This window comes from Vulpes vulpes, chromosome 10, assembly GCF_048418805.1.
Source record: "Vulpes vulpes isolate BD-2025 chromosome 10, VulVul3, whole genome shotgun sequence".
NCBI classification, from domain to species: Eukaryota; Metazoa; Chordata; class Mammalia; order Carnivora; family Canidae; genus Vulpes; species Vulpes vulpes.
Window position 1 is genome coordinate 27820982 of NC_132789.1, and position 25049 is coordinate 27846030.

The window sequence follows — 25049 nt, forward strand, 5'->3', positions numbered from 1 at the left end:
ATCCAGGAATCCAAGACCCATTCGAGATCAGACCATGGACCAATGTGTGAACTCACTCATTTCCCAGAAAGTTGAGAATGAACATTGAGAGACAGGAAGACTGCTGTGCTAGGAGCCATCTCAAGAGGCATTCAAGGAGCTGTATCCCACAGACACACTTTTGTCTGTGGGACACCCACAATCACATGATAAGCTCAGGTACATACACACTAGTAAAACACATGCCTGCTATTGTACAATGGCCATGTTGAATGTGTGTCTAGGACCGATCCGAGATTCCAGAACCCTCCATGGGCCTCAGCTCTGCAGGGGGTGTGTGTGTTGGAAACAGGACTCTCATTTTCTCCAGGTGTCTATGGCAAGCTGAGTCATCGACAGAGCTCCAACCAGGAATCTACCTGGGATAGGATATGTCACTCAAACATTGAAGGAAATGAAAGGACAGGTGGGGAGGGGGCTGCACCCAAGCACCCATGGGCCAGAACAGCCCCCAAGAAGAGGAGGCTGGATTTTGAGCCTCCAAAGCAGCCAGCTGCACATGGGCCTGGGGCAGGGGAGGGGCTGCAGGGGTGATAGAGGGTTTGTGTTCAAGGCTGTATCACTGTGTTACGTGTTTGGCTCAGGAACCCAACTGACCGTCCTCGGTGAGTCTCCCCCTTTCTCTCTCTTTGGGGACCAGAGTGATATTTTGGGACATTTTCCTCTCCTTTCTATCCTGAGTGTGGCTGGGATCTGAACCTCTCTGGGGCCCAGCACCTTCTCTGTTGGGTCACTCTCAAACCCCCTTCACCCTGTTCTCTCTTCTCAGACTCTCCTGGTCAGGGCAGAACAGGACAGGAAGGTCCCAGAGACTCCTTCTGTTCTCCCTCACTCTGATCCTGAGTGGTTTCTAGGGGAGTCTCCCCGGACTCTGTAGTAGGGAGCCCACTCAGGTCTACTGGATCCCATATATGGGGAATGAGGGACTGAAGAAGCACGGGACTGGGGGACTTGGGCTGAGGCAGCAAGGCCATGGGACATGGAAAAGGTGCTGGCAAATCTCAACTTCCCAAGCGTGTGTCACACTTCGGTCCTGTGCTCTCCGGGTTCTAGGTGAAGTCTAGTGAGAGACTACTAGGGACACTAGGCTGTGCAAGACGTGAGGAGGACTCAGCAATGAACACAAGGACTGAAAAAGGATATCTTATGACAAGGTGGCTTCAGAGAACAGGGTCCCTCTTTCTCTTCCAAGACAGGCAGGATATCCTCAGACATGATGGGGCTCAAGCCACTCAAGCCCCAAGAATTTCTCAACCCCATAAATGCTGGAGGACAGACATCTGAGCAGATGCTGGGGCATCTGGTGATGGGTGACCCACAGAGACAGGAATTGATCCTACCTCTGCCAGGCAAACTGCAGTGCTTGTACAGGCTGATTCCCAGTATAGGGTCCTGGGCAAGGGGACCCCTAAGAAAAGCCCCTGCTCCAGATACACCTCTTCCACTAACCCTCCACCGACTGTACTGGAATGCATCCCTCGGCAGACTCTCTCTCCACCTCAGGCAGCCTCAGAGGGTCTCTGTGAGGAAGTGGCCAGGGGTACATTGATGGATTCAGGGGTAACGTGGGCAAGAAAAGCACACCCAGAAAGGGTTGAGAGACTAGGACCACAACAGACAGATGAGGTCTACATGAACAGACCCCAGACTTAGACTTAGCAAGACATGCACAGGACAGACAGATTCCACAGGGAAAGACCAAGTGTCTTGCTGATAAATCCACTAACAAGGAAACCCTTGGGGTACAAAGGTGACTGATGAGGTCATGTGACGATGGAGAGGGAGGACATGACAGGGAGGCCCAGATCTTCCAAAATTGTATATTCGGATGCTCCCCAACGGAAGGTGAGTTATCCTAATGCCATAGGTGAAGTGACCACAAGGAGCAAGGGCCGCCTGAGGCCAAAAACATGGACATGACACAGCTGTACCACCACATCAGGACTCAGGTAGGTGATGACACAACAACCATCTGCATTTGACCCACTGGCCTTCCGTCCCCACAGGTCAGCCCAAGGCCTCCCCCTCGGTCACTCTCTTCCCGCCCTCCTCTGAGGAGCTCGGCGCCAACAAGGCCACCCTGGTGTGCCTCATCAGCGACTTCTACCCCAGCGGCGTGACGGTGGCCTGGAAGGCAGACGGCAGCCCCATCACCCAGGGCGTGGAGACCACCAAGCCCTCCAAGCAGAGCAACAACAAATACGCGGCCAGCAGCTACCTGAGCCTGACGCCTGACAAGTGGAAATCTCACAGCAGCTTCAGCTGCCTGGTCACGCACGAAGGGAGCACTGTGGAGAAGAAGGTGGCCCCCGCAGAGTGCTCTTAGGCTCCCGATGCCCCCTACCCACCTAAGGGGGCCCAGAGCCTCAGGACCTCCAGGAGCATCTTGCCTCCCATCTGGGGCATCCCAGCCTTTCCCCTTAAACCCAGGCAGCATTCAATAAAGTACTCTATGTTCAATCAGAAATCGTGCTCTCTTTCCCTTGGGCTTATCACTTTGTGTCCTCAGCTCAACCATTTTTCGGGAGGAACGTCAGTCCTGGACTTTGAGGGAAGGACTCTAAAGGAGGGGTCCTCATGGGATGCTAGGTTTACTCTCGACAGCCCTGGCAGGGAATACTCCAGAATAGGAAATACCATGAGGAGAACTGGATCATAGATCATCGTCCCCAAAATCTCTGTGCCTTGTATTCCTGTGGACCACATGCCCTGCCAGGCATACTTGCCCTCACTGACCTTAGGGACTCATGGTTTCTTGGTTAAATGATGACCTTCTCTCTGGACCTAAGTTCTCAAGGCTGAAAATAGCCCCCACTAAAAAATTCCACCCTCTGTTCCTTAAGACTGCCATTCAGTGACATGGTTTCCATAGTTTCCTACCCCGGTCAACCTACCTCCTTAACCTACACACAACGGACACTGTGCCCCTCACACAGAATGTCCCTGTCACACTGACTACAGGACCTCTGCCTTGACACGGGTCTCTCACAATCCCACTACCAATGGTGAAACCTCATCCCAGTTTCTCTTTCTTCCCACTAATATTCATGTTCTCTGGGAGAAAGATAACAGCTAGGCACCTTGGCCACCTCAAAGGCCAAGCAAACCCATGAGCCCACACCTTGTGCTATGGTGACATAACTGGAGCACCTACATTAAAAATCAGGGGTCAGTATCTGGGAGAGGGCTGCTGGCATGTCTCTCCACTGTTCATCCACGTAGTAGCCTTGCATGGGGTCTGAGCTATAACACCAACTCACACACAGTTACAGATGACTACAAGCCTACATGGGCACACATGGTGACTACAAATCACTGTTAGAATTCCAACTACCCCAATGGTGGGCGACTCTCAGAAATGATTGGGAAAAGCTGGAGGATGGGACTCTCAGAATCCCATGGTGGCACATGAGCAAATACCCAGTCACAGCAGTCCCCGTAGAGCCAGCCAGTCTCAAAGAGGTGGCAGGGAGATTCTGATCCATGATGGAGTGAGACCGGAGACATGATGAACTCCTGACCGTGAAACTGACCACTAAAAACAGGTAGATCAGGGAGGACTGCAGGAGTGCTGACAGGGCATGGCACTGCCTCAAGAAAAAAGGATGCCAAGGCTGTCTGTCCCATGTGTGTGAGCTCTGCAGGTGATGTCCCACAACCAGGATCCAGATGAGAACCTGAGCGTCCATGTGGTCACAATGTGAAGACCCAGTGCAGGACTTGACTATGTGTCCAATGTGGTACCGTGACCCATTGCTACTGGCCCTTCCAGGTTGGGGACATGTGTTAATCTCAGTCAGTGCACGGGGCCATCAGATGCCAAAATTGAGCTCTGCGTGAATGTTCTGGAAGCAATGACTCCCCTCCACCGACATGAACCATTCAGGATCGCTTTTCAGCCTTGTGGCTAAGGTCAGGTGTAGAACCACTCAGGACCATCCAGCTGACATTCAGCCCACACTCCTCTACAGCATGAACCTCATTCGCCAGGCTCAGGATGACAAATAAACATTCACCATCCACTGTACTTTCCAGACTAAAACACAAGACAGGGATTCTGGAGTTCGGGACCATAGAGTGAAATGAAAGGGCTGAGGGAAACATGATTCTCTTTCCAAACGCTTTCCATTCTCGACAAAACACCACACATCGTTCTGTGCTTGGATATGGGGGCATCCAGAACATGCCCCACCAGTCCAAAGTCTACAAAGGGGCCCCCATTCCAACATCTCCAAGTGAAACAAGCCTGATCACCCCTTCCACAATGACATCCTGACACACACAAGGAGACACACAGCACGAACCTAAAGATGTATTTTGCTAGGAAATTGATGCCATACCCAGACATTCCCTGCACCCTCTCCCTGGGACTCAGGATGGAAGGAACATGAATCCTCCATGGAAATGAAATTCCTGGTCCCCAGTGGCTACCCCCTCACACCCCACCCCCATTCAACCCAACCAGCACCCGTGACAAGGAGGCTGCCCTTTGGGCCTCCCGAGCAGCTGCAGGTGGCCTAGGTCAGGGGTGGAGGGGCTGACAGAGGGTTTGTGCTCGAGGCTGTGTCACAGTGTATTGTGTTTGGCGGAGGCACCCACCTGACCGTCCTCGGTGAGTCTCCCCTTTTCTCTCTTCTTTTGCCTCCACACTACAATTTCTGGCAATGTTTATCTCCTTTCAATCCTGATGTGGGCTGAGGCTGAAGGTCTGTGGGTCTGTTCGTTTGGTCCCCTTGCTCTGCCCCATATTCCTCCACTGCTCCCACCTTGTCAGAGGTCCATTCGGTGCCTCGGGGAAGCAGCCCCTGAGCTACACTCAGGCTTCCCTGGGGGGTCGAGCTCTCTCCCCATGAGGGAAACTTCTCCCCTGGACTTGGGCATCTGTGACTCCCCACTCTGGGTGGGGAGAATCTGAGGGAAATGATGGTGAAGGATAGGAAGAGGGATACTCAAGCTGTAAGCAGGGCCATGGGATTATGGGAGGATTCTGGGGCCTGCCGAGGCACTTGCTCTCTATCTGCGTGCGGCGGGGATCCCAGCCAGAGGCTGTGTGAAGCTCAGGGAGGAGACACTAGGCATGGGGACTTAGAGAAAAGGAAGGCGAAGTGCAGCTCAGGGTCAAGAATAAGGTGGGGACTTCAGATATGGGAGCCCAGTGCGGTAGGACCATCCACCGCCTAGGGGGAGAGAACACACACCAAGAATGGACCGTCACGCACCCAAGGCGACCTCGAGACACTCAGGTAGCAGAGGTCCATCCCTATACAGCTCTCCGAGGCTTAAAAGCCAATGAGCAGAAATTTGGGCCAGGGGGGATGATAGAAACGCAGAACAGGGACATTGCCTACACAGCACTCCGAAATCCAAGGACAGACAGATGCACCAGGATAACTTCATGGGTCAGAGGACAACCTCAGATCAAACACAATCCCAGCTGCATAATGAAAATTCATTCATACAAATCCATTCCGTCTCCTGCACCTCCTGGAATCCAGGCACTCATTGCCCTTACAACCTCAGGGGCTCTAGTGGGGGATAGGTAGGGAGGCGGGGAAGGCTGCTGTGAAAGTTTGAGACAGTCTGGGAACAGGAAACCTACTGTTCACATGGTAAGAACAGAGCACTGTCACTGAGAGAGCCAGGCTCAGGGAAATCACAGGTAAGTGACACGGATGTAGTCACATAGAGACCAATGGCCAAGGACACTCCGGTTCAGAAGGGAAACGGGATCTCAGGGCGCTGTACCCCCACCAGTACCGGGAGTACACTGGGTGGACACGAAGGGTACGTGACGTGCAGACAGCCTAAGGACATGGAAGGGACCCGAAACTAGAGAATCTGGTACTCACATTCTCACCTCAGAAGGTGAGGGAACTATCTATCCATGGCTGCCATGACCTCAGGGAACGAGGTCCACAGGAGGCCTGGGCCGTGGACATGACACAGCTGAAGCCCCAAGCAGGACTCAGGTAGGTGCTGACACAACAACCATCTGCCCTGACCCGCTGGCCTTCCATTCCCACAGGTCAGCCCAAGGCCTCCCCCTCGGTCACTCTCTTCCCGCCCTCCTCTGAGGAGCTCGGCGCCAACAAGGCCACCCTGGTGTGCCTCATCAGCGACTTCTACCCCAGCGGCGTGACGGTGGCCTGGAAGGCAGACGGCAGCCCCATCACCCAGGGCGTGGAGACCACCAAGCCCTCCAAGCAGAGCAACAGCAAGTACGCGGCCAGCAGCTACCTGAGCCTGACGCCTGACAAGTGGAAATCTCACAGCAGCTTCAGCTGCCTGGTCACGCACGAGGGGAGCACCGTGGAGAAGAAGGTGGCCCCCGCAGAGTGCTCTTAGGCTCCCGATGCCCCCCGCCCACCGAAGGGGGCCCGGAGCCTCAGGACCTCCAGGAGGATCTTGCCTCCCATCTGGGTCATCCCAGCCTTTCCCCTTGAACCCAGGCAACACTCAATAAAGTGTTCTTTGTTCAATCAGAAATAATGCTCTCTTTTCTTTTGGTTTATCATTTTGTGTCCTCAACTCAACCATTTTACATCGAACCTCATTTCTAGACTTTGATGGAAGGACTCTAGAGGAGGGTCTTCAGGTGTTGGTTGTTTCACTCTCACCAGAACTGGCAGACAATATTCAATAATAAGAATTATCATAAGGACAACCTAGATAGAAAACTCACCACCACAAGGCTCTATGTTTCCTTTTAATGTGGACCACCTACCCTGCCAATCACAGCTACCCTCACTCACCTGGGCCCCCACTGCTCCTGGAAATATTTCTGAGCTTCTCCTGGACCTGAGCTTTCAACCACAAAAACCAGGCCCCCTCTAAAGATGCCCAGCCTCCTTTCCTTAAGTCACTCTCTCAGTGACATATTTTCCCTGGGATCCAACCCTTATCCCCTTCCGCATAATCACACAGTCAAGTATCCTCCCCCTTCCCTGAGGACACCTTATCTTTGCTCCAGAGGGACACTGTGCCGCCTCCCACAGAATTTCCTTATCACATTCACTATAAACCTTTTGCATGGATGCTGTTCTCTACAATACCACTCTCTCTGATTCAACCTCATCCCAGTGTCTCTTTCTTCACACTAGTATTCATTTCTCTTGGAGACCAACACCATCTATGTGCCCTAGGATCCATCAAGGGCCAAGCATAACCCTTAGCCCACACCTGATGCTAGGGTGACATACCTGGGCACCTACATTATAAATCAAGGGTCTGTATCTGAGATGGTGCTGCTGACATGTCTCTCAACTGATTCATCAACCTAGGAGACTAGTCTGACACCTGAGCTATAACACCAACTTACACACACAGGTATATGCATACAAACAGACATGCATACACATGATGATCACAAAGGCACTGTTATATTTCCAAATACTGCCATGGTGGGGATCTCTCAGGGGTGAACATGAAGAGCTGCAGGATTGGTCTACACAGAATCCCAGGGTGGAACATGAACAAAGTCCCCTTTAGTCATCCAGTGACTAATAGGTGTAGGGAGATTCCGGTCCAGGATGAAGTAAGACAAGACACATGTCAAACTCCTGGTAGTGAGTCTGGCCTGGAAGTAACAGGCAGATCAGAGAGCTCAGCAAAAGCTCTAACACAGAGTACTACTGTGTTACAGAAAGGAGGAGTCCAGGCCTGTGTGTCTCCTGTGTGAGCAAAGCAGGTGCCGACATCAGGCTTGGATGCAGGAGAAGCTCTGGGTGTCAGGAGCCTTCATATGGTGAAGGTCCAGTAGTAGAAATTAAGTGAAGATCCATTCCAGGGATACACTATGTGTCCTGCATGGTTGGGACACCCTGTGCTAGACATGATTCCAGTTTGTGGGACCTGTGTGAACAGTCAGTCCAGTGGCCCTCAGACTCCCACACTTGACCTCCTGGCAAAAGAGGTAGAAGTAGTGACTGCCCCCTTGCTGCCAGGCTGCCAGGTCTATCAGGCTGATATTCAGCCCACACACCTACAGGGTGACACCTGCCCTCACACAGCTCAGAAAGGGGAGTCAACACTCACCATCCACTTTTCCTTCCAGAAGATCCATCCAAAGGCAGGGATTTGGGAGCTCAGGGCCTTCTGTAGGGATCTATCTTTTTGGGAGAAATGGGATTCCTCCTAGCCATATTTCATTCCTGATCCTCAACCCTCAAAGCCTTCTTCTATGTTGAGGATGGGGTGACATCCAGGACACTCCCCACCAGTCCCAAGTCTACAAAGCGGTCCCAGTTCCAATAACTCTGGGTAAAACAGGCCTGTTCACCCCTTTCACATAAGCATCTCACCACACACTGAGGAGACACACAGCTCCTCCCTAACGATGGACCTAGCTGGGAATTTCGATGACATACCCAGACATCCTCTGCAACCCCTTCCCAGGACTGAGGATGGATGGAATCTGAACCTTCCATGGAATTGAAATTCCTGGTCTCCAGAGGCTAACCCCTGACACATCACCCATCTGCCTGACCAGCACCCGTGACAAGGAGGCTGCCCTTTGGGCCTCCCGAGCAGCTGCAGGTGGGCCTGGGTCAGGGGTGGAGGGGCTGACAGAGGGTTTATGTTCGAGGCTGTGTCACAGTGTGGTGTGTTCGGCGGAGGCACCCACCTGACCGTCCTCGGTGAGTCTCCTCCTTTCTCTCCTCTTTCGCCTCCACACTACAATTTCTGGCAATGTTTGTCTCCTTTCAATCCTGATGCGGGATGAGGCTGAATGTCTCTGGGTCTGTGCCTTTGGTCCCCTTTGTCTGCTTCTCATGCTTCCACTGGTTCCACCTTTCAGATATCTCTTTGGACCTTTGGGGGACCAAACCCAGAACCCATCCTGATCTACACTCAGTCCTCCCTGAGTGTCGAGCTCTCTCTCCACTAGGGAAACTTCTCCTCTGGAGTTGGGGATGGTCCTCTCCACACTCAGGGTGTCTGGGCCCCAAAAGTTGAAGAGAATGAGGAACAAAGGATGAGAGAGAGTGAGGCCTGGGCTACCTACAGGGCTATAGGATGAGGGAAGGATTGTGGGGGCTTCTCAGGCTCTGGTCTCTATCTCTGGTGAAGCTCTCAGGCAGAAGGCTGTGTGAAGCCCAGTGAGGAGAGCCTTGGCATGGGGACTTGGAGACAAGGAGGGGGAAGAAGGACAAGGGGTCAAAGATGATGTGAGGACTTCAGAGGAGAAGGGAGCCGAGGGTGCTGGGGCCATCCACCTCCACAAGACACTAGAAACCTAGATAGATGCTCACCCACCCGAGTGGGCCTCAGGGCACTCAGCCAGCAGAGATCCATCCTTTCACAGCCCATCTCAGCTGGAAAGCCCCCTGAGCAGATATTTAGCTCCTGGATCCGTGGTAGTGTCAGGTTGCCGGGATAGTGCTTGCCAGACACTCAGAAATTATAGCATAGACGGACTTCCCCGTAGAACTGCACAGAACAGCAAGACTGCCCAGATCAGATGCAGAGCCAGGCCCAGATTGAAAATTCATCCAGCACAAAGAACCTCCATCTGCTGGACTCCATGATACCCAGGAAGAGGAACTCACAGCCCCTATCCCTTCAGCATCCCTAGAGGGTTATCTATAGGTTGGTAGGAGAGCCGCTGTGAAGGTGTGAGGTGGCCTAGGGGCATAAATCTACTTCTCACATGTGTAACAGAGCCCTGTAGCCAGGTTTGACCAGCCCAAGAATATCCCAAGTAAGTGGCATGTCACATTGAGGCCATGTCCAGGTTCTCGGGGCCATGGACTGCAGGTCTCAGGGGAAGACTGGGAGAGTTAGAAGGATATGTGACCTGGAGAGCCTCAGGCCATGGAGAAGCCCAGAAACTAGAGAATCTGGCACTAAGATTCTCCCCCAAAAGAAAGTGAGTGACCCTACCCATGACCTCTAGGAGCAAGGGCCACTTGAGGCCCAAGCCATGGAAAAGACACAGCTGTACCCCCACATCAAGACTGAGGTAAAAACTGATGGAATAAACATCTTCCTTGACCCGCTGGCCTTCCATCCCCACAGGTCAGCCCAAGGCCTCCCCCTCGGTCACACTCTTCCCGCCCTCCTCTGAGGAGCTCGGCGCCAACAAGGCCACCCTGGTGTGCCTCATCAGCGACTTCTACCCCAGCGGCGTGACGGTGGCCTGGAAGGCAGACGGCAGCCCCATCACCCAGGGCGTGGAGACCACCAAGCCCTCCAAGCAGAGCAACAGCAAGTACGCGGCCAGCAGCTACCTGAGCCTGACGCCTGACAAGTGGAAATCTCACAGCAGCTTCAGCTGCCTGGTCACGCATGAGGGGAGCACCGTGGAGAAGAAGGTGGCCCCCGCAGAGTGCTCTTAGGCTCCCGATGCCCCCCGCCCACCGAAGGGGGCCCGGAGCCTCAGGACCTCCAGGAGGATCTTGCCTCCCATCTGGGTCATCCCGCCCTTCTCCCCGCACCCAGGCAGCACTCAATAAAATGTTCTTTATTCAATCAGAAATTGTGCTCTCTTTTCTTTGGGTTTATCACTTTGTGACCTCAACTCAACCATTTTTAAGAATCAACATCATTCCTGACTTTGAAGTAAGGACTCTAGAGGGGTCTTCATGGGATGCTGGTTTTATTCTCATCAGAACCAGCAGAGAATATTTCAGAATAGGAAATACCATAAGGAAATCCGAGATAGAAGACAATCTTCCACAAAGGCTCTACAGTTTCTATTCATTTCATAGCTTCCCTCACTGACCCTAGAGCCCCATGATTTCTTGGTTAAGTTATGAGCTTCCCCCTGGATCAGGGATCCCAACAGCTAATACTAGTCCCACTCCTTCAATGTCCACCCTCTTTTCTTTAGATTGCCTCTCAGTGACATGCTCTCCCTGGTTTCCTACCCCTGCTGTCCTTCCTCCTAATCAAACATGAACACATCCACCCCATCCTTAGAGTACCCCCTACCCTCACCCCATAGGGACACTGTGCCCCTTCCCACAGAAGTTTCCTATCACACTCACTACAAGATCCTATGCCTTGACACTGGTCTCCCACAATCTCAATCCCACTGGTGAAACTTCATTCCAGGGTCTCTTATATTCCACTACTATTCCTGTTCTCTGTGAGACAGACACCAGCTATGTGCCCTGAGAACCCACAAAGACCAAGCAAAGCCATAAGTCCACACCTGCTGCTGGGGTGACATACCCAGAGCATCTACCTCATACAACAAAGGTCAGATTCTGAGATAGGGCTGCTGACATGTCTCTCAACTGAATCATCTACTTAGAACCTAATGTGGGGTCTGAGCCATAACACCAACTCACACACAGGTACAGAAAAATACAAACAGACATGCACACACAGGACAATCATAAAGGCACCAGTAGAATTCCAAACACTGGCCATAGTGGGCATTTCTCAAGAAGAATCAGGAAGACCCGGAGGATGGATCCACACAGAGTCCCAAGGTGGGACTGGAGCAAAGAAAACCCAGCCACTGCAGTCCCCATAGAGCCAGCCAGTGACAATAGGAGGCCAGGGAGAATCCGGTCCAGGATGGAGTAAGACAGGAGATGTGATGAACTCCTGAGAATGGATCTGGACAGGAAGTAGCAGGTAGATCAGGGAGAACAGCAGGAGTACTGACAGGGCATGCCATAGTGTCACAGAAAAAGGATGTCAAGCCCGTGTGTCCCCTGTGTGTGAGCTGTCCAGGTGAGGTCCCTAAACCAGGACCTGGGCTGAGGCCCTGAGTGTCCAGCGTGTTCACAATCTGAAGATCCAGTGTAAGAGTTGATGAAGAGTCCCGCGTGGTGGGGCCACCCTAGTGATGTTTCCAGTTTGGGGAACATGGGTGAATCTCAGTCACTTCAAAGGACCCTCAGAATGCCACACTTGAGCTCTGCGTGAATGTCCTGGAAGCAATCACTCCCCTCCACCCACATGAAGCTCCTCAGGACCATCCATCCAGCTGACATTCAGCCTACATGACCCTATGAGGTGACACCTGGTTTGCTGGGCTCAGGATGAGTAAAAACACTCACCATCCACTATACTTTCCACACAAGTAGGCAAGACAGGGATTCTGGAGCTCAGGTCCCTAGAGTGAAATCAAAGGGCTGAAGGAAACATGATTCTCTTTCTATCCACTTTTCATTCTCTACACCAGACCACATAGCCTTCTGTGCTGAAATATGGTGGCAACAAGGACACTACACACCAGTCCCAAGTCTGCAAAGGGGTCCCAGCTCCATCATATCCCTGTGTGAAACAGGCCTGCTCACAGCTTCCGCAAAGACATCCCGACACACACTGAGGAGACACACAGCTCCTCCTTAATGATGGACTTAGCTGGGAATATTGATGTCATACCCAGATATCTTCTACAACGCCTCCCTAGGACTACAGGATGGATGGTACATGAAATCTCCATGGTAATGAAATTCCTGCTCCCCAGGGGCTGTCCCCTCAATCACCCCCCCTTCTACCCAATCAGCACCCTTGACAAGGAGGCTGCCCTTTGGGCCTCCCGAGCAGCTGCAGGTGGGCCTGGGTCAAGGGTGGAGGGACTGACAGAGGGTTTGTGTTTGAGGCTGTGTCACAGTGTGTTGTGTTCGGCGGAGGCACCCACCTGACCGTCCTCGGTGAGTCTACCCCTTTCTCTCCTCCTTGGCATCCACTCTACAATTTCTGGTGATGCTTTGCTCCTTTGAATCCTGAAGAGGGCTGACGCTGAAGCTCTGTGGGTCTGTGCATTTGGTCCCCTTTGTCTGCCCCTTGTGCCTCCCCTGGTTCAACCTTGTCAGAGGTCCCTTTGAAGACTCAGGGGAGCAGCCCCTGGAACACTTCCTGAGCTACATTAGGCCTCCCTAAGGATCGAACCTCTCTGAATGAGGGAAACCTGTAATCTGGACTCAGGGATATTTGACTCCCCACTCTGGGTCTCTTACTTCAAGAACGTGAAAAGAAATGACTGCTGAATGATAGGAAGGGAGATTCTCAGTCTGTAAGCAGAACCATAGGGTGATGGAAGGATTGTGGGGGCTTCTCAGGGACTGGCCTCTGGCCTCTGTCTCTGGAGGAGGTGTGGTCCCAGGCAGACAGTTGCATTAAGCAGAGTGAGGAGAGCATTTGTCTGTGGACGTGGAGACCAGGAGGGTGAAGCAGGACAAGGAGCCAAGGATCAAGTGAGTACTTCAGAGAAGGGATCCCAGGTTGCTGAGACCATCCACTGCCTAGGGACAGAACAGAAAGACACTAAGAATGGACCCTCACACACACAAGGGGGCCTCAAGACCCTCGGGCAGTAGAGGTCCATCCTTTCACAGCCCACCTCAGCTGGAAAGCCCCTTGAGCAGATATTTAACTCCCGGATCCACGATAGGGTCAACTTACAGGGACAATCTTGCCAGGCACTCAGAAATTACAAGACAGAGAGACCTCCCAGTAGAATTGCACAGACCAGGGAGAGCCCTAGATGAGAAACAGCCCCAGTCACAGATTGAAAATTCACCCAGCACAAAGTCCCTCCATCGGCTGGACTCCATTGAATCCAGGAACAGGGAACAACAGCCCTTACGCCCTCAGCATACCTAGTCACGGGAGGTATCTTTAGGGAGGTGGGCAAGGTTACTGTGAAGTTGTCAGTCAGTCTGGAAAGAGGCGACCTACTATTTACATGTGACAGAGCACTGTAACCAAAAGATGCCAGCGCTAAGGTATCACAAATAAATCACATGGGGGATGTCACATTGAGAACAAATACCAGGGACACACAGACTCAAAGGGAAAAAGTTTACAGGGACCTCAGTCATCCGCGAGAATGGGGAGTGGACCTGGTGGATTAGAAACAAATGTGACCCCAAACCCAGATGCATGGACTGGAGACGAAGCAAGAGAATCTGGCACTCAGAATCTCACCCTACAGAAGTGAGGCAACAAACCATGGCTGCTCTGACCTCGGGGCAACGAGGTCTACTGGAGGCCGAGACACTGGACATGACACAGCTGTAGCCCCACACCAGGAATCAGGTAGGTGCTGACACAACAAACATCTGCCTTGACCCGCTGGCCTTCCGTCCCCACAGGTCAGCCCAAGGCCTCCCCCTCGGTCACACTCTTCCCGCCCTCCTCTGAGGAGCTCGGCGCCAACAAGGCCACCCTGGTGTGCCTCATCAGCGACTTCTACCCCAGCGGCGTGACGGTGGCCTGGAAGGCAGACGGCAGCCCCATCACCCAGGGCGTGGAGACCACCAAGCCCTCCAAGCAGAGCAACAGCAAGTACGCGGCCAGCAGCTACCTGAGCCTGACGCCTGACAAGTGGAAATCTCACAGCAGCTTCAGCTGCCTGGTCACGCACGAGGGGAGCACCGTGGAGAAGAAGGTGGCCCCCGCAGAGTGCTCTTAGGCTCCCGATGCCCCCCACCCACCGAAGGGGGCCCGGAGCCTCAGGACCTCCAGGAGGATCTTGCCTCCCATCTGGGTCATCCCGCCCTTCTCCCCGCACCCAGGCAGCACTCAATAAAGTGTTCTTTGTTCAATCAGAAATCGCGCTCTCTGCTCATTGGGCTTAACCCTTTGTGTCTGATCTCAACTATCTTTAAGGGTGAACATCATTCCTTTGACTGTGTACAAAGGCGCCAGCCGAAGGCCTTCTCATGTGTTTGTGGGGGATTAATTGGCCAAGAATTTTGTTTCTTTATTTTTTTTTATTTTTTTAAATTTATTTATGATAGTCATACAGAGAGAGAGAGAGGCAGAGACACAGGCAGAGGGAGAAGCAGGCTCCATGCACCGGAGCCCGACGTGGGATTCGATCCCAGGTCTCCAGGATCGCGCCCTGGGCCAAAGGCAGGCGCCAAACCGCTGCGCCACCCAGGGATCCCTAATTGGCCAAGAATTGCAGGAGAATTTTCCCGAACAGTATATACCAATAGCAAAACAAGATTAAAGACTCTCCTCCACAATAGGTCGGTGCATCCTTTTCTTTGTGTGGACCATGTGCCCGGCCAGTCATAGCTGCCTTCATTGACCTTAGGTCCCCATAGCTTCTGGAATATGTGCTGATCTCCTCCCTGGACCTGGGCTTTCAACAGCTGGAAGTAGCCCTCCTCTTAAGATGTCTATTAAGGTCCCCTCTCAGTAACATTTTTCCCTAGATTCCTACTCCATGTGGACCTTCCCCATCTTCACAGCCTAGAACATCCTCCCTTCCTTAGGGGACCCTCCTTGCCAGATTCCCTAGGGACACTGTTTGTGGCCCCTCCCACAGGCTTTCCCTGTCACACTCACTACAAGACCCTCTGCCTGGACCCTGGTAACTCACACTCACATTCCCACTGGTGGCACCTCCTCCCAGTGTCTCTTGCTTCCCACTAGTATTGATGTTCCCTGGGAGATAGATACCACCTATGCTTTCTAGGACCCCTCAGATTAGGCCAACCCACGATCCACCCCCTGTGCTGGCTTGACCTGCCTGGGCCTCTGTGTTAGAAATCCAGGATCAGATTCAGGGAATGAGCTGCTGACAAGTCTCTCAACTGACTCATCTACCTAGGAACCTCGTGTGAGATCTGAGCTGTAAGACACATACATACCATACGCACACAGGTACAAATGAATACAAACAATATGCACACACATGATGATCACAAGCACACTGGTCCATTTCCAAACACTGCTAAGGTAGGCATCCCTCAGGAAGGTTCAGGAAGACCTGGAGGATGGGTCTACACAGAGTCCCAGCGTGGGACATGAGCAAAGAAAACCCAGTCACTGCAGCCCCCATAGAGCCATCCAGTAACAAATAAGGAGGCCAGGGAGATTCTGGTCCAGGATGGAGTGATGAGCTCCTGGGAGTGATTCTGGTCCAGGAGACATGATGAGCTCCTGGGAGTGAGTCTGGACAGGAAGTAGCAGACAGATCAGGGAGGACAGCAGGACTACTGACTGGCGGGCCACTGTGTCACAGAAAGGATACCAGGCCTGTATGTACCTTGTGTGAGCTCATTAGGTGACATCCCCAGGCCATGATGCAGGCAGAGACCTGGGTGTCATTAACATCCTCACAACATGAAGGTCACTTGTAAGAGTACAGTATGTGTCCTGCCTGGTGGGGCCACCGTGTGCAAATGATGCTTCCTGTACATGAGGGATGTGGGATTCTGAGGTGGTTAAAGTGTCTGTCAGACTCTCACACTTGGGCTCAGGGCAAAATTTCTGGAAGCAGGGACTGCCCCTCCACGCACCTGGGGCCTGGCAGGTCTATCCGGCTGACAAGCAGCCCACATTCCTACACTCCTCCAGGTGACACCTGCCCTCCTCCAACTCAGTATGGAGACTAAACACTCACCATCTACTATACCTTCCACAAGATCCTGCCAAAGGAAGGGTGCTGGAGCTTAGGCCCTGTGGAGAGATCTATCTGCTTGGGAGAAACAGGATTCTCCTCCCATCCAGTTCCCATTCCTGACCCCAAACTCCGTCAGACTCCTGTGCTGTAGATGTGGTGGCACTCAGGACACTCCCCACCAGTCCCAAGTCTGCAAAGGGGTCCCAGCTCCATCATATCCCTGTGTGAAACAGGCCTGCTCACCCCTTCCACAATGACATACTGACACACACTGAGGAGACACACAGCTCCTCCCTAACGATGGACCTAGCTGGGAATTTCGATGACATACCCAGACATCCTCCGCAACCCCTCCCCAGGACTGAGGATGGATGGAATCTGAACCCTCCACGGAAATGAAATTCCTGGTCTCCAGGGGCAACCTCCTCACCACACACCCGCATCTGCCCAACCAGCACCCGTGACAAGGAGGCTGCCCTTTGGGCCTCCCGAGCAGCTGCAGGTGGGCCTGGGTCAGGGGTGGAGGGGCTGACAGAGGGTTTATGTTCGAGGCTGTGTCACAGTGTGCTGTGTTCGGCGGAGGCACCCACCTGACCGTCCTCGGTGAGTCTACCCCTTTCTCGCCTCCTTGGCACCCACTCTGCAATTTCAGGTGATGCTTCTCTCCTTTCCAACTTGATGAAGGCTGAGGCTAAAGGTCTGTGGGGTCTATGCCTTTCGTCCGCTTCGTCTGCCCCTCGTGCCTCCACTGCTCCCACCTTGTCAGATGTTGTACTGGAGCTGCAGGGGACCAGCCCCAAAATCCTTCCTGACGTACACTCAGGTCTCACTGTGTGTCCAGCCCTCTACCCACAGGACCTTCTTCTCTGGACTAGGGGGTGGTCGGTTCCCCAGTCAGGGTCTATTAGAATCATGAATGTGAGGGGAAATGAGGGGAGATGGATAAGGAAGAGGGATGCTCAGACTGCCAGCAGGGCTATAAGGTGATGGAAGGATTGTGGGGGCTGCTCAGGTGCTGGCCTCTGTCTCTGGCGGAGGGGGGTCCCGGGCAGAGGGCTGCATGGGCACAATGAGGAGAGCCTTGATATGGGGACTCGGAGACAAGGAGGGGGAAGCAGGACAAGGGGTAAAGGATAAAGCAAGGACTTGAGAGAATGGAGCCCAAGGTGATGGGACCAGCCACCATGTAGGGATACTTAGACACCAAGAATAGGACCGGTCTAGGAAACTCTGGCAGCAGAGGTCCATCCCCTCAAAGCCCACTACATCTGGAGAGCCCCTGAGAAGATATTGGACCCGAGGCCCCTGATAGGGACAGGTGACAGAGATAGTACTGCTAGGTACCCGGAAATCCTAGGAGAGATAGACCCCCAGGTTTTCACAGAAAACCGGGAGACCCTCAGAACAGACACAGCCCCATCCTCAGAACTGGAAATTCACTTGACACGAGAAACTTCCCCTACTGGACTCCCTGCATTCAAGAACCAGAGTTCACAGCCCATCCCATTCAGCAACCCTAGAAGGCGGGTATCTAGGGAGGTGGGCAAGGCTGCTGTGGAGGTATGAGGTGGCCTGGAGGCAGGAAACAGACTCTTCACATGGGTAACAGAGCCCTGAAACCCAGAGATGCCAGCTCTAGGAAATCCTGGGTAAGTGACCTGGGCGATGTCACCTGAGACCTGTGTCCAAGCACACAAAGAGTGAGAAAGAAAGCAGGGTCTCGGGGTCATTGACATCTAGTCCTGGGGGTAGACTGAGTAGATTAGAAGGATATATGATGTGGAGAGACCCTGAGGCCATGCAGAGGCCCAGAAACTAGAGAATCTGGCACTCAGATTCTCTCCAGCAGAAGGTGGGTGAGCCTGCCCATGGCTCACCTGACCTCTAGGAGCAAGGGCCGCCTGAAGCCCAAGACATGGACAGGACACAGCTGTAGCCCCACACCAGGAATCAGGTAGGTGCTGACACAACAAACATCTGCCTTGACCCGCTGGCCTTCCGTCCCCACAGGTCAGCCCAAGGCCTCCCCCTCGGTCACACTCTTCCCGCCCTCCTCTGAGGAGCTCGGCGCCAACAAGGCCACCCTGGTGTGCCTCATCAGCGACTTCTACCCCAGCGGCGTGACGGTGGCCTGGAAGGCAGACGGCAGCCCCATCACCCAGGGCGTGGAGACCACCAAGCCCTCCAAGCAGAGCAACAGCAAGTACGCGGCCAGCAGCTACCTGAGCCTGACGCCTGACAAGTGGAAATCTCACAGCAGCTTCAGCTGCCTGGTCACGCACGAGGGGAGCACCGTGGAGAAGAAGGTGGCCCCCGCAGAGTGCTCTTAGGCTCCCGATGCCCCCCACCCACCGAAGGGGGCCCGGAGCCTCAGGACCTCCAGGAGGATCTTGCCTCCCATCTGGGTCATCCCGCCCTTCTCCCCGCACCCAGGCAGCACTCAATAAAGTGTTCTTTGTTCAATCAGAAATCGCGCTCTCTGCTCATTGGGCTTAACCCTTTGTGTCTGATCTCAACTATCTTTAAGGGTGAACATCATTCCTTTGACTGTGTACAAAGGCGCCAGCCGAAGGCCTTCTCATGTGTTTGTGGGGGATTAATTGGCCAAGAATTTTGTTTCTTTATTTTTTTTTATTTTTTTAAATTTATTTATGATAGTCATACAGAGAGAGAGAGAGGCAGAGACACAGGCAGAGGGAGAAGCAGGCTCCATGCACCGGAGCCCGACGTGGGATTCGATCCCAGGTCTCCAGGATCGCGCCCTGGGCCAAAGGCAGGCGCCAAACCGCTGCGCCACCCAGGGATCCCTAATTGGCCAAGAATTGCAGGAGAATTTTCCCGAACAGTATATACCAATAGCAAAACAAGATTAAAGACTCTCCTCCACAATAGGTCGGTGCATCCTTTTCTTTGTGTGGACCATGTGCCCGGCCAGTCATAGCTGCCTTCATTGACCTTAGGTCCCCATAGCTTCTGGAATATGTGCTGATCTCCTCCCTGGACCTGGGCTTTCAACAGCTGGAAGTAGCCCTCCTCTTAAGATGTCTATTAAGGTCCCCTCTCAGTAACATTTTTCCCTAGATTCCTACTCCATGTGGACCTTCCCCATCTTCACAGCCTAGAACATCCTCCCTTCCTTAGGGGACCCTCCTTGCCAGATTCCCTAGGGACACTGTTTGTGGCCCCTCCCACAGGCTTTCCCTGTCACACTCACTACAAGACCCTCTGCCTGGACCCTGGTAACTCACACTCACATTCCCACTGGTGGCACCTCCTCCCAGTGTCTCTTGCTTCCCACTAGTATTGATGTTCCCTGGGAGATAGATACCACCTATGCTTTCTAGGACCCCTCAGATTAGGCCAACCCACGATCCACCCCCTGTGCTGGCTTGACCTGCCTGGGCCTCTGTGTTAGAAATCCAGGATCAGATTCAGGGAATGAGCTGCTGACAAGTCTCTCAACTGACTCATCTACCTAGGAACCTCGTGTGAGATCTGAGCTGTAAGACACATACATACCATACGCACACAGGTACAAATGAATACAAACAATATGCACACACATGATGATCACAAGCACACTGGTCCATTTCCAAACACTGCTAAGGTAGGCATCCCTCAGGAAGGTTCAGGAAGACCTGGAGGATGGGTCTACACAGAGTCCCAGCGTGGGACATGAGCAAAGAAAACCCAGTCACTGCAGCCCCCATAGAGCCATCCAGTAACAAATAAGGAGGCCAGGGAGATTCTGGTCCAGGATGGAGTGATGAGCTCCTGGGAGTGATTCTGGTCCAGGAGACATGATGAGCTCCTGGGAGTGAGTCTGGACAGGAAGTAGCAGACAGATCAGGGAGGACAGCAGGACTACTGACTGGCGGGCCACTGTGTCACAGAAAGGATACCAGGCCTGTATGTACCTTGTGTGAGCTCATTAGGTGACATCCCCAGGCCATGATGCAGGCAGAGACCTGGGTGTCATTAACATCCTCACAACATGAAGGTCACTTGTAAGAGTACAGTATGTGTCCTGCCTGGTGGGGCCACCGTGTGCAAATGATGCTTCCTGTACATGAGGGATGTGGGATTCTGAGGTGGTTAAAGTGTCTGTCAGACTCTCACACTTGGGCTCAGGGCAAAATTTCTGGAAGCAGGGACTGCCCCTCCACGCACCTGGGGCCTGGCAGGTCTATCCGGCTGACAAGCAGCCCACATTCCTACACTCCTCCAGGTGACACCTGCCCTCCTCCAACTCAGTATGGAGACTAAACACTCACCATCTACTATACCTTCCACAAGATCCTGCCAAAGGAAGGGTGCTGGAGCTTAGGCCCTGTGGAGAGATCTATCTGCTTGGGAGAAACAGGATTCTCCTCCCATCCAGTTCCCATTCCTGACCCCAAACTCCGTCAGACTCCTGTGCTGTAGATGTGGTGGCACTCAGGACACTCCCCACCAGTCCCAAGTCTGCAAAGGGGTCCCAGCTCCATCATATCCCTGTGTGAAACAGGCCTGCTCACCCCTTCCACAATGACATACTGACACACACTGAGGAGACACACAGCTCCTCCCTAACGATGGACCTAGCTGGGAATTTCGATGACATACCCAGACATCCTCCGCAACCCCTCCCCAGGACTGAGGATGGATGGAATCTGAACCCTCCACGGAAATGAAATTCCTGGTCTCCAGGGGCAACCTCCTCACCACACACCCGCATCTGCCCAACCAGCACCCGTGACAAGGAGGCTGCCCTTTGGGCCTCCCGAGCAGCTGCAGGTGGGCCTGGGTCAGGGGTGGAGGGGCTGACAGAGGGTTTATGTTCGAGGCTGTGTCACAGTGTGCTGTGTTCGGCGGAGGCACCCACCTGACCGTCCTCGGTGAGTCTACCCCTTTCTCGCCTCCTTGGCACCCACTCTGCAATTTCAGGTGATGCTTCTCTCCTTTCCAACTTGATGAAGGCTGAGGCTAAAGGTCTGTGGGGTCTATGCCTTTCGTCCGCTTCGTCTGCCCCTCGTGCCTCCACTGCTCCCACCTTGTCAGATGTTGTACTGGAGCTGCAGGGGACCAGCCCCAAAATCCTTCCTGACGTACACTCAGGTCTCACTGTGTGTCCAGCCCTCTACCCACAGGACCTTCTTCTCTGGACTAGGGGGTGGTCGGTTCCCCAGTCAGGGTCTATTAGAATCATGAATGTGAGGGGAAATGAGGGGAGATGGATAAGGAAGAGGGATGCTCAGACTGCCAGCAGGGCTATAAGGTGATGGAAGGATTGTGGGGGCTGCTCAGGTGCTGGCCTCTGTCTCTGGCGGAGGGGGGTCCCGGGCAGAGGGCTGCATGGGCACAATGAGGAGAGCCTTGATATGGGGACTCGGAGACAAGGAGGGGGAAGCAGGACAAGGGGTAAAGGATAAAGCAAGGACTTGAGAGAATGGAGCCCAAGGTGATGGGACCAGCCACCATGTAGGGATACTTAGACACCAAGAATAGGACCGGTCTAGGAAACTCTGGCAGCAGAGGTCCATCCCCTCAAAGCCCACTACATCTGGAGAGCCCCTGAGAAGATATTGGACCCGAGGCCCCTGATAGGGACAGGTGACAGAGATAGTACTGCTAGGTACCCGGAAATCCTAGGAGAGATAGACCCCCAGGTTTTCACAGAAAACCGGGAGACCCTCAGAACAGACACAGCCCCATCCTCAGAACTGGAAATTCACTTGACACGAGAAACTTCCCCTACTGGACTCCCTGCATTCAAGAACCAGAGTTCACAGCCCATCCCATTCAGCAACCCTAGAAGGCGGGTATCTAGGGAGGTGGGCAAGGCTGCTGTGGAGGTATGAGGTGGCCTGGAGGCAGGAAACAGACTCTTCACATGGGTAACAGAGCCCTGAAACCCAGAGATGCCAGCTCTAGGAAATCCTGGGTAAGTGACCTGGGCGATGTCACCTGAGACCTGTGTCCAAGCACACAAAGAGTGAGAAAGAAAGCAGGGTCTCGGGGTCATTGACATCTAGTCCTGGGGGTAGACTGAGTAGATTAGAAGGATATATGATGTGGAGAGACCCTGAGGCCATGCAGAGGCCCAGAAACTAGAGAATCTGGCACTCAGATTCTCTCCAGCAGAAGGTGGGTGAGCCTGCCCATGGCTCACCTGACCTCTAGGAGCAAGGGCCGCCTGAAGCCCAAGACATGGACAGGACACAGCTGTAGCCCCACACCAGGAATCAGGTAGGTGCTGACACAACAAACATCTGCCTTGACCCGCTGGCCTTCCGTCCCCACAGGTCAGCCCAAGGCCTCCCCCTCGGTCACACTCTTCCCGCCCTCCTCTGAGGAGCTCGGCGCCAACAAGGCCACCCTGGTGTGCCTCATCAGCGACTTCTACCCCAGCGGCGTGACGGTGGCCTGGAAGGCAGACGGCAGCCCCATCACCCAGGGCGTGGAGACCACCAAGCCCTCCAAGCAGAGCAACAGCAAGTACGCGGCCAGCAGCTACCTGAGCCTGACGCCTGACAAGTGGAAATCTCACAGCAGCTTCAGCTGCCTGGTCACGCACGAGGGGAGCACCGTGGAGAAGAAGGTGGCCCCCGCAGAGTGCTCTTAGGCTCCCGATGCCCCCCGCCCACCGAAGGGGGCCCGGAGCCTCAGGACCTCCAGGAGGATCTTGCCTCCCATCTGGGTCATCCCGCCCTTCTCCCCGCACCCAGGCAGCACTCAATAAAGTGTTCTTTGTTCAATCAGAAATCGCGCTCTCTGCTCATTGGGCTTAACCCTTTGTGTCTGATCTCAACTATCTTTAAGGGTGAACATCATTCCTTTGACTGTGTACAAAGGCGCCAGCCGAAGGCCTTCTCATGTGTTTGTGGGGGATTAATTGGCCAAGAATTTTGTTTCTTTATTTTTTTTTATTTTTTTAAATTTATTTATGATAGTCATACAGAGAGAGAGAGAGGCAGAGACACAGGCAGAGGGAGAAGCAGGCTCCATGCACCGGAGCCCGACGTGGGATTCGATCCCAGGTCTCCAGGATCGCGCCCTGGGCCAAAGGCAGGCGCCAAACCGCTGCGCCACCCAGGGATCCCTAATTGGCCAAGAATTGCAGGAGAATTTTCCCGAACAGTATATACCAATAGCAAAACAAGATTAAAGACTCTCCTCCACAATAGGTCGGTGCATCCTTTTCTTTGTGTGGACCATGTGCCCGGCCAGTCATAGCTGCCTTCATTGACCTTAGGTCCCCATAGCTTCTGGAATATGTGCTGATCTCCTCCCTGGACCTGGGCTTTCAACAGCTGGAAGTAGCCCTCCTCTTAAGATGTCTATTAAGGTCCCCTCTCAGTAACATTTTTCCCTAGATTCCTACTCCATGTGGACCTTCCCCATCTTCACAGCCTAGAACATCCTCCCTTCCTTAGGGGACCCTCCTTGCCAGATTCCCTAGGGACACTGTTTGTGGCCCCTCCCACAGGCTTTCCCTGTCACACTCACTACAAGACCCTCTGCCTGGACCCTGGTAACTCACACTCACATTCCCACTGGTGGCACCTCCTCCCAGTGTCTCTTGCTTCCCACTAGTATTGATGTTCCCTGGGAGATAGATACCACCTATGCTTTCTAGGACCCCTCAGATTAGGCCAACCCACGATCCACCCCCTGTGCTGGCTTGACCTGCCTGGGCCTCTGTGTTAGAAATCCAGGATCAGATTCAGGGAATGAGCTGCTGACAAGTCTCTCAACTGACTCATCTACCTAGGAACCTCGTGTGAGATCTGAGCTGTAAGACACATACATACCATACGCACACAGGTACAAATGAATACAAACAATATGCACACACATGATGATCACAAGCACACTGGTCCATTTCCAAACACTGCTAAGGTAGGCATCCCTCAGGAAGGTTCAGGAAGACCTGGAGGATGGGTCTACACAGAGTCCCAGCGTGGGACATGAGCAAAGAAAACCCAGTCACTGCAGCCCCCATAGAGCCATCCAGTAACAAATAAGGAGGCCAGGGAGATTCTGGTCCAGGATGGAGTGATGAGCTCCTGGGAGTGATTCTGGTCCAGGAGACATGATGAGCTCCTGGGAGTGAGTCTGGACAGGAAGTAGCAGACAGATCAGGGAGGACAGCAGGACTACTGACTGGCGGGCCACTGTGTCACAGAAAGGATACCAGGCCTGTATGTACCTTGTGTGAGCTCATTAGGTGACATCCCCAGGCCATGATGCAGGCAGAGACCTGGGTGTCATTAACATCCTCACAACATGAAGGTCACTTGTAAGAGTACAGTATGTGTCCTGCCTGGTGGGGCCACCGTGTGCAAATGATGCTTCCTGTACATGAGGGATGTGGGATTCTGAGGTGGTTAAAGTGTCTGTCAGACTCTCACACTTGGGCTCAGGGCAAAATTTCTGGAAGCAGGGACTGCCCCTCCACGCACCTGGGGCCTGGCAGGTCTATCCGGCTGACAAGCAGCCCACATTCCTACACTCCTCCAGGTGACACCTGCCCTCCTCCAACTCAGTATGGAGACTAAACACTCACCATCTACTATACCTTCCACAAGATCCTGCCAAAGGAAGGGTGCTGGAGCTTAGGCCCTGTGGAGAGATCTATCTGCTTGGGAGAAACAGGATTCTCCTCCCATCCAGTTCCCATTCCTGACCCCAAACTCCGTCAGACTCC

General features: G+C 53.4%; 2 protein-coding genes and 3 gene segments (V, D, J or C); all 5 read left to right on the top strand.

Annotated features, from left to right (window-relative positions):
• LOC112907540 (immunoglobulin lambda-1 light chain-like) overlaps positions 1–10516 on the top strand; it is a 548801-nt gene extending 538285 nt beyond the window's left edge. Inside the window, exons 3-4 of the mRNA XM_072723329.1 lie at positions 8638–8675; positions 10057–10516. Coding sequence (XP_072579430.1) covers positions 8638–8675; positions 10057–10376 — 358 coding nt within the window. The 3' untranslated portion in view covers positions 10377–10516. The remainder of the gene's footprint in view (positions 1–8637; positions 8676–10056) is intronic.
• The window catches only part of LOC112907490 (immunoglobulin lambda-1 light chain-like), a 183452-nt gene that overhangs the window by 118621 nt on the left and 39782 nt on the right, over positions 1–25049 (top strand). The window lies entirely within an intron of this gene.
• Positions 12373–14556, top strand: LOC112907489 (immunoglobulin lambda constant 1-like). The segment is given in 3 exon segments: positions 12373–12443; positions 12547–12653; positions 14097–14556. Coding segments are annotated over 3 exon segments (498 nt in total).
• Positions 16903–18830, top strand: LOC140594302 (immunoglobulin lambda constant 7-like). The segment is given in 2 exon segments: positions 16903–16963; positions 18371–18830. Coding segments are annotated over 2 exon segments (381 nt in total).
• LOC140594303 (immunoglobulin lambda constant 7-like) lies at positions 21177–23104 on the top strand. The segment is given in 2 exon segments: positions 21177–21237; positions 22645–23104. Coding segments are annotated over 2 exon segments (381 nt in total).